Raw genomic sequence first — 14,445 nt, 5'->3', positions numbered from 1 at the left:
CCATGTCACTGAGTAGTGTGAGTCACAGTGAGGTGGATCTGTGCAGCTGCTGCTGAGGGACCACATGGATTCTCTGACAGTGAGGAGAGCAGCTGCAGGGTGGTAAAATCCTCCAGATCCCTTCTCTATAGAAATCTTTTAAAAACTCTGACTGAGGTGGTGGAACTTTATTATTAGTTTGATAGTTGTGTTAATAAAAAATGGTCCATAAATGCATCTGTTTATATTATAGGCTACAAGGCAAGGTTGGGATGAGGTGGATGGACAACGACTTAAGAGCAAAGCAACTGTCATATATCACTCGAAGTTTTCACACACCTAATTATGCCTAACTTTTCACCTTAATATAATTTTAACAAGTGCAATACTGCATATAAAACTTTACTACATGTACAGCTGTTAAACTGGAGATAAACATTCAACATGGAAGTCTATGGGGATTAATTCACTTTTGGAGACAGACTCAAAAGGTCATGGAGGGTAATGCAATGTTTGGTATTGCATTGATTTCATTTCTCAGCTACAGACATTAGAAATATTATATTATGTATTATATTAGAAATAGTAAGGTGTAAAAAACTGAGTAATAAGGGCTGAATCCAGTATCAGTATATCCAGGAGACTGGATTGGAACAGCGCTGAAGGAACAAGGCATAGGTATAACTCTTCTAAGAGGTGACAGGATCTGTAATAACTATATTATTCTATTTATTTATTTTTATGATTTATTTTTACGTCACTAGCTTCACTGTGACCCAGTCAGAATGATGAAAGGAAACCACCTGGTTCTCATTCGCTCCATGGATCCATGCAAATTCACGCATGAGTCTTTCTCTGCCTGGAAGGAGCATTTCCACATAAGATACCACGTGACAGGGTATGTTTGTTCTCATACTGACCTCAACCCACACTGGCTACACCTTTGCTGCTTCCTCTTTTAAAGGGATTTCTAGTGTTTCTAAAGTGAAGCACTAGAAATCCTGCAATGCATTTAGCAGAGGATGTATTCCATTGCAAACCACTTATCCCACTATCCAACAAAAATCAGCAGGAGGACAAAGTGATTAAGATGTGGTAAAGTGACAGGGCCACTAAAGGACAGAGTGATAGACAGAAAGAGAAAAGAGGCAGAGGAGGAATCCTGGGGCTCAGAGACACTTCTGGGAGAGAGGCAAGGTGAAGCCAAACAGAACAAGAGCAACACTGATGGAACTGAGCTAATGTACCGTGACCACAGGCAGGGGCGGAGGATGCAGGGCCGTATCTGGTGTGTCTGTTACCACAGCAACGAGTGTCATCATACGCTGTCTGATTAAATGACTTGATGAAATGCTAGAAGTGCCAAGTGAAGGCTAGAACATTGCTGGGTGGGTTACTTGTTTTACGCTCAGGTGCACAGCGGGTGCTGCAGTGCTCAGCTCGGTCACAACTTCCAGCAGCATGGTTATGACACAATCATGATGGAGGACAATTCTTCAGCCTTAACCTCTTAACTCAAACTTACTAGATAAAAGAAGGCCTTTTTCGCCTCTTTAGCCGAGCTAACAGTCGCTGTTGTTTTCATCACAGGGATAGTATGTTGTCCAAAATAAAGACTATACTGGACTTTCCCTCTCGCCCACTCCAAGTGCTGACCAGCTACAGGAGCTCGTTCAGCAACAGACTCTGACTCCCATGATGCACCACTGAGAGACACAGGAAATCATTCCTGCCGTCGCCAAAAAAAACTACTGAACTCTGAACTGTACCAGTCAGTCTAAGACATTGTACACTTTGTATATCATGCTCTTTACTATATAAAGGTTTATACAGTAGTAAATATGTTCTTCTTGCTACTTAGTTACTTAGATATTTATTATATTTTTTCAACTCTATGCCATCTTTGATATTTGGTTGGATCTGCATGTCAATTTCCCCTTGGGGATAAATACATAAATTCTGATTCTGATTAAGAACTGCAAGTGCTATACAAAAGGCTACAACAAACATCTGTGCTATCCCTTCACTCTGTAGGGACAAGAGAGGCTATTTAAGCCCCACGCCCTCCAGAGGTTGACCAAAAATGTGTGTTGCTAAAACGTATTGACCCAATGTTGAGTGGAGCAGAGCAGTAAATCGAGCAGACAGCAAGAAAGATGGGTGGGTAGGAATAATGAATCAAATAAGTGAATTTATCTCAATGTTGGATGCACATAAGGAATGTTCCAGCATAACATCGAGCCAACGCAGCAGAGAAAAATCATGACCTTGCATGACTTTCAGAGGGTGGCTTCAACTGGCTTCTATGACACAATGACAGACATTTCATGCTTATATGAACAAAAACTGTTTTGATCCAAGTTTATTTACCAGAGGGTACATTATATGTCCTTTGTATGAATGATATTCAGAACATTTCAAACTGAGTATAAAACTAGCACTCCTCAGAAACGTATGAGAAACACCATGATCAGATGATCTGGCCATCTTAATGGTCCAGGTTTGATTCAAGTTGTTTGCTGTGATTTGTGGTCAGATCACATGTTTTGTGTCTGCAGATGGTCATTTGGTGTCTTTTTCCTGTTCTTGTTGTGTCTCTTTGTAATCACTGCATGTCTACAGTCTGTTGCGTATGAGTTCATTTTTCATCTTGAGATGCAGCTATTTTTAGTCGCTTCTCTTTGGCCTGTGAGTCTGTGTTTAGTAGCTCCATTAAGCAATACATCCATCTTAAAAGCCAGCTAGTTTAGCCACTCAGTTAATAACAATAATATTCATGATTATAATCAGCCTCACATCTGGGCATTCTGATGTTTATACTGAGCAGCCTGAATAATGCATGCTGCCTGATGTTCCTTACCGTTGACGGTGAGATGCACCCAGCTGCCGTTGTGGAAGGTGTCATACTGCTGCTCCAGCATCAGCACCTTACACTCATACCAGCCCTGGTCGTCTGAACGCACATTCTCTATCCGCAGGGAGGACTTGCCGTGAAGACTGGCCCGGCCTGGCCCAGAGAGACAGAGATGGAAAGGAGAGGTGTCAGCGGGAGGGGACACACAGAGGTGAAAAGGACAGAGTGGGTTGAATTTAATGGAGGAAATGAAGGGAAGAGGGGAACAGGTGAGAGGTGAATGAACAAAGAGGTATGAGACAAGAAACACCAGGTGAATGTTAAAGAGAAAATCAGCCTTTGCACAGTTCAGATATAAATATACATGAAGCACTGCACCGTGTTAGCATCATCTCAGGGTAACATCACAGCGCATAGGACACCTGCAACACAGCATCAAAGCAGGAGGGCGACTGCAGTTACATGTGCATAGTGAGATCTGTCACTTAGACATCAGTGTGAGATGTCCTTGTCTTCGTTTGTGTGTGGCGGTCTATTTTGGAGATACACTGAGGCAAGGACAGGTCATTATTTCCTTAGAGGAGTGGGAAGTGGCCAACATGACAACATGAGAGCCCTCAGGCTGACACAGGAGCCACAATCCGTCACAACAGATATCTGGATTTTACTTGGTGAGCAGAGTCAGGAATAGCTGCCTTTTACTTTTACAGATCAAAAGCTGAGGGCGGGGTGGAGGTGGAGGGGGGGATTTATGATGTTGCTCCGGGCAATCTGGCAACTGAATCATAACAGATGGCGACTGGCAATAAGGGCTAAACAAAGGGCTTTCAGGGAGTACGGGCTGGCTCAAAATGTCAGCATTATCAAAGCCTGGCTCTCCCTCATTAATCCCCATACTCTTCCATATCTGCTTCTCTTTGAGGGTATTCCTGACTCATTTTCCAGTTTGCCTGGCTAAATCCCCTCTGCAGCATGACATACCAGGTAAATATATCAGCTGCACTGGCGGCTGTCTTGGTGAGTTAAGGTAGACAGTCAGAGTGATGTTTGTTCTCTAGCCTGTGTGTGTGTTTGTCCTGGTTTAGCTATTTATATATCAGATTATATTTTTCAAGCTTCCAACCATGTCTGCCTTCTCTCTGACTCTGAAGGAAGCAAGAGAGAATCAGTGTCACTTACTAATGTGTTTTATACGGTAAACAATATCTATGGTTCTCGCACACAGTAGCTGCCTTTTGATTCCTCCTTCCATGTAAATGAACTGGAATCAGTATTTACACAAGTCTTCCAAATTCCCTAAGGTGTTACTAATGTGAACAAATAAAATGAAAGCCTACATGTTAAATGTAATAATTATCAAATTTAATACACCGTTACAAGCCTTTAACTAAAAGATTACCACATTTTGGTCATGTGACTGCTGAAGTGAGTCAGAAATGGCTTCCTGGTTGCAATAATAAGTTCAATTATTTGGTTTTTGCTGAATCTTTTTAGTGAAAAAGATTTTTTTCCATTGGGATATGTAAATGAAAGTGGTTCTGAAGTGTTTTAAAGTGTATGTTTGCTTAGACTTCCTACAGAATGAAACATCACACGGAAATTTTAAAAGCTGTTAATTAATCCTGTTATACCACTTTTTAAGGGAAAACCCCATATCTGAATCCTGCTAGCAGGCTTTCAGGGGGTTAAGAAAGAAGACATTGTGCATGTATTTCTATAAACACAGGGGGCCTATTTGACTGTCACTTACTGTATCAGCTTCACCTACTGCAAGAACACTGACTATGTTAATTCACATGCACCAAAGTTACAAGAAAATACATCTTTCTATCTGTATTTATTTATTTCAGTTGCTGTTAGAATTCATCTCGGTTTTACACTCATTTATACTCCTCATCATCATCAAAACAGCTCCCATGAATTGTAGATTCAGGTCATAACTGAATCACTGGATTTCTGTCACAAACAATCATGCCACTGTCAGGTATTTTTTTTTCTATGTATGATTTTTGATGTGAACATTTACTAATTTCACTGAAGGGTATGAACTGCTGCAGCCTGATTGAGCAGGCACACATTTGTTTCTGATAAAGTGCTCAGTGGAGTGAATGTATAGTATACTGTGTACAGTCTATGTAAGTATGGGGGTTCACAAAATCAACACGGAAAGTTTCATCCGTGTCAAAAACCCCACAATTTATATTTAAATATCCATTTTATAGAAAGAGTTTATTAAGACAGTAAGATGAAGTGCACAGTGTTCATTTTTCTACATAGCATTATGTTGCTTTTGCACTAGCATGCAATGAATGTTAAGTCTGAAACTGATAAAATGATTCAATGGACCATACTTTAGAATAATGCTACTACAGTCTGGCTCATACTCATAATAATGCAGTACTATTATACTGTTTTTTGCAGAATGCATGATGTCACAGTGCTATTTTGGATATAAAGATAGTATTTTAATATTAGACAGTGTGTTGTTGTTATATATGAATATGATTATTTGACTGGTGGAAACAATATGTGTTCTAAACAATGTTAAATTCAACCATAGACTATATAAAGATGGACAATGTTACAGCCAAAACATCTGGATTGCCTCCTGGTGGCTGGCTGCAGTGTGGCCATAAACCCTGCCTCTTCATGTTATTGAATGGGACAAAGACCTAGCTAAAACTGTGACCAAGTGTTTGTTTGTTTTTCAATACTTGTATATTTTAATAAGTTATTGTAGGAGTAACGTCACATTCAGCAGCCAACAGAGCAGCAAAGGTAATAGATTAAAATGGAGTTGGGCTTCTAGAACGCAACTGTGGCGACTGGTTCCAAGACTTTTATTTTTTTCCAACATGGCAGTGCCTGCAAGCAAGATGTTTTGTCTTTACTTTTGTAAAATAGACAGAGAAAAAAACAACATCATCCTTCTGTCTTACTCCCAATGAATCAAACTCAGTAGGAGAAGTATACGTAGACAAATGTGATTTTTTAAAATGTCTACTTCACACCTTTTAGATGCCTGTGAGTAACAGCAGACCTTCAAACAGAATACCAATGTTGAGGATATAAATACAGGTTTCATTTTTGTTTTCACAACACTAAGTTATAATTTGCCTGACAGACTGTGTTTATATGAAGAGATATTGTCAGGGAGAAGATTTATGATGGGTAAACAGGATGGACAAGCAGATGTGTATGGCTGATACTAGTGCATCAGATGTTGTATACTAAGTAGAGCAAAGCATTTAACAGCCACTGTCAGCCAGCAGATTGAATTATTACAAGATATTTCAGGCTTTAGATACATTAAACAATGTTACACCACACAGTGTTAGAAACATCCCACATGAGCTGCAGCCTTGGAGATGCTCTGACCCAGTTCTCCAGTCTTCACAGTGTCAATCACAGGTGTCATGGTAACCAGACAATCAGTATTATTCACTTCAGCTGTCAAAAGGACAGGTAAAATATGTAATATGGTGGTATTATATACACACATATAGTGTTTATATATGCATGTTCTATATATACATTCTGTTTATTTACATATATATTCATACACACTGAACTTGTTCCTTGAACCTCTGGTGTTTCTTAGGCTTACTCATGTTACTCTTTCCTGATGTTACTACAATCTCTTGGGATCACTTCAGCCTTCTTCTTTTCTTTGCTCACCACAACAATGCCTGGTTGGTAAGCCAGTATCATTTTGCCAGTCTCTATCTGGATCTGATTGGTCATTATTATTCACCCTTGGGATGTATCCCTCTTTGACCGAGGGGCCACCAGCCCACACACATCACAGAACCTCCTGTATTCTCTGTTGCTGGATGTACTGTTAAAATACATTGGGTCATAAATCTGTTGCCACATTGGTGATGATCATGAAAGATGATTTATTCCCCATGCAATCTATGACAAATCTCCCCTTTGAGTTTGTGCAAATTTGACACAATGATATCTCTCACTGTATCACACACACACAGGAACTGTGGCAGTTTACAGAAATCCCTACTGTAAGACACTTGGTTTATTTAGAAGAAAATAAAGCTGTCACACAGATGGCTGAACAGTGCAAATTCTCATCAAAACTGCATGTGTGCCAGCTTTTAAGATTTGATGCATGGATGATGTCATCAGAGTGCAATCCAGCCCTGGCAGATTATCTTTAGAATCTATAGTGAGGAAGGAGAGAGCCTTCACAGAGTCTCTGTATTTTAACTATACAAAGGATTTCCATTGATCATTGTTCATCTCTGGATAGAACTGGCCAATTAGGTCTCCCTCTGTTATACCCTGTGGAGCTGCGACAGTGTGTCAGTATGTTGTTATTAAGCCCCAGAGAGAACTTTCCCTTCTAAATCTTTTAATTACACTTAGAAATAACTGGACCAATGAACTGAGGCACACATTAGAGGGAGTAAATATTTCCAGGGGGTCAAAAAACATGGCGGACAGAGAGGGGGCACGCTTAGTGTTGCAATAGTGACTCATAAAGTGATTGCTGAAAAAAAAAGCTTATTTTCCAACAGCACTGATGGACAATCCACTTCCCTAACATAATGAGTCGCCATGGAAACAATACGTTTTGGTGCCCCTTAGAAACATATGCAATCTGTTTTAGTATTTAGTGGTGTTTGTCTGAATTCTTCATTGAAATATCGATAATGGTGTGATCGTAACTCGCTGCTGTTTTTTAAGTTTGTGCATGTTTTCTCAAGTTGTGTGTTAAACGCTGAACACACACCAGCAAATGAAGAAAACACCTCGACAACGCATGCACTGTAAACACTAACAAGCAAATAAAATAATGTTTGGGGTTAAAGTATTCCTCAGACTTTTAATAGCGTGCCATTTCAAATAACAACAAGTCACCTCTGGGTACATTCTGTTGTGTTTGGCTTTTGCATCTCTTTCTGCTCACGCAAAGTAGTCGCTGGTACAATTAATTAGTTTTCTTTAGTTCTGTAGATATTTAATCCTACCTTTACCATCTGCACCCCAAAAGCAATTTTTCCTTCTGTCACATTTTTAGTCCCTATGGGCTCGTTGTTTACTGTATTATAAAGTCCTGCACCCCTGTGGAAACAGCACAATCATAGCTACAACTAGAACTTAATTGCACATGTGCACTACGACACAGAAAGACAGAAATGATTGCCAGCTTTCCACTCACATCATCTGAAGAAAACCTGCCACAAACTTGCAACACGCGAACAGCTTATTTTGGTAAATTATGAGATGCGTTAAAAAGCACAAATAAATATCAGGATTTATTGACGGAGCTATACGTCAGACACTATATTCAACAACCGTCAGGGAGTCCTAAGTGCAGATGTAATACAGCTAGCTCTGCACAAAAGCTCATGTTCCTGCTGTCAGTGGACTTGAAGATTTGATGGTGCATTGTGTGATACCAACCATCTCTCTGTTAGCAGTGTTAAAAAAAGAAGCGTGTCACTGACCGCCTCGTGTGTTAGAAAGGCAGAACTGTGTGGAGCCACAATGCTGCAACTGTCAGGTGAGAAGTCACTAAAGGGCTTTGGTGGCATTTAACACTCTACGCTCTCTCTGGCCTTGTTTGCGTCCATACTTCATTAACTGATTTCAGTAGCAATTATGTCATTATCACATACAAAAACCCAGTGTGGGCACACTACATGAAGTGCTGAACCCGGCAACTGTAATTAATCATTTCAGCTTGGAACTTTTCAAACAGGATGCAAGATTTCCTTGTATGTCACTGAACTAAGGACATCCATGCAGGATCTGAAAACAATAAAACAGTCACATTATCAATCTTATAACCAGGGGAAACGAAATGTTAGTACATTACAGCTTTGATAATTATTATTTAGTTCAGTTGAGTTGGGTGCCTGAGCCGTGTCCACAGTATCATACTGTAAGTAAAAAGAGCAGTAACCCTCAGGCAAGCAAAAGCTGGAATCAGCAGGAGTTTGGCTCATTGATGTAATTATAACATGAGTCCAGCTGTTCCTCCCATCTCATCCTATTCAGTCAGTCCAGTCCCAGTCTCTTCTATCAGTTTCCTGCAGTCAACACATGGCAGTCTGTCACTGAGCTCCGCTCTTCATGATTGGCATTAACTGTGATAGCATGAGAGGACTCGCCTCGGGCCCCACATTTTCAACTTCGCATGAGGCTGCTTCTGGTGCAGTGGGTTGACTTGTTACCACGGCGCTGGTGTTCATCAGAGGCAGCACTACTGGTATACTGGAGTTCAGAGGTTTCATAACATGTACGCTTTATATTCTAATGTGGGTTCTGATACAGAAACTGTAATTGTATGTAATTAAAATGACAGATTCTTTTAATGGTCCTTTATAGGTGTGAGCCTTGCCCTCAAAAAAGGTGACAGAAGAAGAGCAGATTTGTTAGCTCCAGGAAATGTCTGCTGAGGCTAGTCGTCTAAAATGACTCCATTCTTCTCAACCAGCCTTGGAGATCCTCCATGATGATAGGGAACTTTCAACAATGTAATCGTGGACCACTTCATTCTATTTCTCTTTATTTTCTCAGTCCCTCTATTTGCAGTTCCATCTTCACCCTCTATTGCCTCTCTATCAGTGTGTGTCCATCTCTTCCTCTCTGTACATTCTCATGGAAATTTCCCTTCACCTCTCACTGCTGTTTTCTGACTCTTACTTCGTATGAAAAAAGTAACAACGGCTTGTTTCAGACCAAGGACAGACGGGCATCCAGAAACGGTGCCCTTTGGTTGGCCCGACTCGTTAACCACTCGATAACATCCCAATCTAAAGTGGGCACAATGTAAGCCTCTCTGTGTCTCTGTGACTTCATTTTATGATTTAATATTATGGTCTAAGTGAGGCACAGTAGGAATGTGTCTATAGAGAATCAGACATCTCAGTGCTGAAAACAGAGGCAGTCTTACCCAAGCAGAGGGGGAGCATTGTGTGCCTCAGATGTACTAAAATATTTCACACATAAATTATATGCAAACAAAAAGCAGCACTATTACAGGAGTGATAGCTGGGACTTCTTGGTAAACTCTATACACAGAGAATCCTTTGAGTAGTTACTGATGCACGTACAATGACATTTGGCTCTCCAAGGCTCCACGTTGGCTCCCCAGTTTACAGTACGTAATAAAAACATCCTGACACAGTAATGGAGGTAACAATGGAGGTTACGTCTTTAGTCATACACTTGCGATGACTATATCTTTATCTTTATCTCTGTTATCTGTGAACCAGCTCCCAGAGGATGATATATAAAGTGATTTGTAACCACTGTTCATAAAAACTTTTTGGTACTTTTTGGAGACCTCATCTATTGTCAAACTCCTGGGCCTACTTGCATGAGCAGCAGACAGTGCAGAGAAATTAGGAAAATAAAAAGAAGAAAAACTAGAGTCATGAACTCCCAGCCAGCGAGGGGGGACATGCAGGTACTTTCTTTTAGGTTAAGTTGCACAAGCACAGTGAAGCTTGTGAGGTGAAACAGAAGTAACATGAAGTCATGTGAGAGCGACAGTTACAGTTATGTTTTGATAAAAATAGCTATGATGCTGTGTGAAAACATGTGATACATTTTATTGTATTACCTCTGTTGGCACACTAACGCGCTAACACCTATCAGCTGGTGTTATTAGCATTAAGCATCACTTCAACGCCATTTTTAGTACTCACAGCCTAACCAGGTAACAAGCACAGTGCATTTTGTGTACTGCCGTTTTACTAATTGTTTGATATACAGTAACAACACAACCTCCTTTAAAATCCACTGACACTTCTGATTTACACCACCGTCCAAAGGTTTGGGGTCACCCAGGCCAGCTTTATCTCTGATCAGCACAACAGCTGTGCTAACATGATTGCAAAAGGATTTTCTAATCATCAATTACCTTTTTCCCATGATTAGATAACACAATGTACCATTAAAAGCTTCAGTCGCTCTTATCAAGCCACAAACCTTAGAAACAGATGTAAAGCCACATTAAGACAATTACAAAATTGAGTTGAAAGATATCCTATCAGATCTCTAAAAAGACTTAGAACAGTGTCTGTGTCCTCAGCAATACAGAGAAAGTAGACTGCATCTACCCAGTTCTCTGATCTGTATATTGGAGTCCTGTATGTTTAAAATAATACTGTTTATTTAAAGCAATCAATGATAAAGGCCTAGTTACATTTCATGCTCTTCACCTTGTTGTGCTGCTCTTACCTTTAAATTGTAGTAAGTATGATACAAAACACCTGCAAATGTGGAACTGAATGTGAAATAAAAATCGACAGGATATAATTCAAAAAAAGAATCAAAAAAATGAATACTGAATAAAATGACATTAAACCCAAGCTGTGATGTGCAAGCAGCCCTGTTTCCAGGTCTAATTTCCAGACTTTGCTAACGACAAAACAGTGTAATTGCTGCTGTCCTCTGGGACTTTGGGTTACATTCATGCCACCCTGCTCTTTTATATTATGGTCAGGATTCTGTAAGTGTAACCATAGCTTCTCAAACTCAGCAGTCTGGAAGGCGCTCAGTGATACAATCAATGAAGACAAAGTGTGCGAGGATACAGACAGATTATACAAAGCTGCTGTACTTTCTATCTTCTGGTCTCTCAGACAATTCTTTCTCCTGCTGCAGGAGGCAGGTGGGATAAGAAGTGTAAAGGACACTTTCAAAAGAAACCTTTTCCTGTATCTGATGCAGACAGTGGCCAAATCAATCAGATCTGCTGATAGAATCTACCATGCTAATAGGAAAATGCTTCTCATTAAGGTAAAGCTGTTTTTGAGCAGAACGTGTTCTTGTACGAGCTGGATTCTATCTTGCAGTAGCCTTGGTCAGAATATATATTTTCCTCATACCTTCTTGGAATATGACAGTAAAACATGAGCAGATAATGGTAGAAATCACTGAAGCATGTTTGATTATATTCAACTTTTATCTCTTCCCAGTGACACTTGTTGCTGCTGCTGCTGCTGCAATGGACGTTGAAATCAATGAATTGAAACCGTGAGGCTATAAACTGCTTTTTCTTCTTGTCTAGGCATTATTGATTAGTTTGAAGACCTACAGAGCTGAACTTATAGCCACCAATCACTGTGCTTTTGCCACAAAAGATCAAACACTAGTCAAAGGGGATTTTACAGTAACATGATGATATTGCTACATACATGTTGAATATGAATATGCTTAGCTTGGTCATAAATAAGCATAGGTCTGGTTGGTGTGATAGCCCCTGTGATAGACTGATTGCACCCTGTCTAGAGCTGAACGTCTTTGGGTTCGGGCTTAATTTCTATTATGTAACATGGGCTCGGGCTCGGGTTAGGGCTCGGGCTTGTGCTCTGGCTTGTGTGATGAGTTAAATTATGTTAACAGGCAACACTTACATGCCATTCTTGACAAAAGGCAAAATAGCTGTGTGCGTGCGCACATTTGAATAATGTCGGGCTTTTAAAAAGCTGTCAATCAAAATGCACTTGTCGGGCTCAGGCTGAATTCTGTCGGATCGGGCCTAACTTTTAAGGCCTGGATACAGCTCTAACCCTGTCCAATCACAGCTGGGGCGGGTAAAACATGAAGGTGGACCTGTAGGTGGTGTCAATGAATCACAAAGGACTACAACTGCTGCCAAATATATATATTTTAATCCAATTTTTAAAAAGAAATAAAGTCACTCTCTTTCTTAATAAAAAATTTGCCTGGAAGTGATATTTTGACAGTGGGGAGCAACAGGAAGAACTGGGGTAGAGAGTGGGGGAATAATCCGGGCTCCTACAATAAAGACTACAATGCCAATTGATGGGGTGCCCTGGGCATCTAGTTCTCTCTATTGTTCATACCTCTAAAGGAGCAAACTCTGGAGTGGATGTTTAACAACACATCCGCACAAATAAACACCACATTTGGTCGATAACTACCAACACCATAAACTGCACTACATGGAGCCTATTTCAGCTATCAATGAGCAAGAGGCTGGGTACAACCCAAGACAGGTCGCAACTCGCTAATCACAGAGCAAAAGAATTGAACATGTAAACAAAAACAGCATTCATTCTATGGCACCTTAGAGGCCTGTAAAATGAAGATAGTAGTTGTTCTGTATGGACTGATCCACAGACTAAAAGCGGAGCTAATTTTCAAAAGTTAAAAAACGAGTTAACTCATTTCACACAGGGAGACTACGCGCTGATTTAGAATGAAATACAAATGATGCTTGATCAAATTAGGATTCAGTGGCAGTAGTGAATCTGCCTTTGTGTGCAGTTCAGTTTTTAATCTTTGTCCACTGGCTATTTCAGTTTGAAGTCTGTGTGAAGCTACGCTGTGTGTGTGTGTGATATCTAGCCATCTCTACTGCTTTTGAAAGCCAACACAGATCAAGGCCTCATATAAACTGTTTAATCTGTTCATTTTCATCACTAAATTATAAATGTTTGAGGTTATCGATTCCTCTTCACATTGGGGAAATTCACATTTCATTTGTTATGACATGAATAAATGTATGATTAAATGAAAGTGAATTAAACGCATATCAGAAGGATGGGTTGTTTCTCAAATTTAATAAAAGCTAATTAAAGGCAAGAGAGAGGAGAATGCCTCTCACCTCTCCAACAAATTTCACCTTGAGCACAACAAATAGCTGCTGCCTCCGAAGAAAAGGCCATCTCATTAAATCTGCCTACATTAGTTAGTCGATATGGTAATTTACAGCGGCAAGCACACTGACAATCAAACACAGCAAGAAGCAATGATTTAATCTCACTGTTTAAATCTTTCACCACAACAGAGTGGAAGGAAAATCTCAAATGTGCTTCTATAAACAACATGCTGACTACTGCACTGCCCAATGCCAACAAAAATATCATGAATAAAATCCCCCAAAGGTAGCTTAACATTTGACCAAGTAAAATCCTAAATATGTAAATACATAAATAGACTCTCACAGGCATAGGCTGTATATAAAGATGGATGAAATGACAGCGCCACAAAGGTGAGGCCAAAACATTGCCCCCTGGTGTCCAAGTGCAGAATAAGTCATAAACCCGCCTACTCAATGTTAGCAGATTGGACGCAGAACTAGCTAAAAACCTAAGTGCTCCTGAAATACATTTTCTTAGATGGTTTATGGTTTGTTCATTTTTATGACTAGTTAGTGAAAAAAGGAGGAACCAATGTCACGGTAAGCAGCCAACAGCGCATCCATGTTATGGGTCAACATGGAAGAAGGTAAACGGCGATGATATGGCTTTACACATCAACCTCTGGTACCAAGACGGTGTCTATTTTTAACATGAAGCAAGACATTTTAGCCTTCACTGTGATACAATGGGCAGATATGGAACCACACTGTCCATCTAGATATACAGTCTATGCCCCCGGGTACTGCAAAAGAGGGTTTTTATGCTTGAAGATAATACATTTATTACACTAAATGTATGAAATGGTACATACGTCCTGTCTTCTAAGTGTGTCTGACAAATGTATCCAAATGTGTGTGTATCCAAGTTATGGGTCAAAAGTTAATATGATTAAGCATTAAGTTATTTTTTTGCTTGTAAAATGTCAATATTTACTATTTTTTCTAGTTAGTCAGACAAATATAGAACATA

General features: G+C 40.0%; 1 protein-coding gene across 1 annotated transcript in view; it reads right to left on the bottom strand.

Moving 5' to 3' along the window:
* The window catches only part of igsf9bb (immunoglobulin superfamily, member 9Bb), an 85,278-nt gene that overhangs the window by 52,187 nt on the left and 18,646 nt on the right, over positions 1–14,445 (bottom strand). Inside the window, exon 3 of the mRNA XM_028421732.1 lies at positions 2,840–2,986. Within this exon, the coding sequence (XP_028277533.1) occupies positions 2,840–2,986 (147 nt within the window). The remainder of the gene's footprint in view (positions 1–2,839; positions 2,987–14,445) is intronic.

The sequence above is a fragment of the Parambassis ranga genome, chromosome 14, assembly GCF_900634625.1.
Source record: "Parambassis ranga chromosome 14, fParRan2.1, whole genome shotgun sequence".
NCBI lineage: Eukaryota > Metazoa > Chordata > Actinopteri > Ambassidae > Parambassis > Parambassis ranga.
The sequence above is the reverse complement of the archived record's forward strand: the minus strand, read 5'-3'. Positions and strand labels throughout refer to the sequence as shown.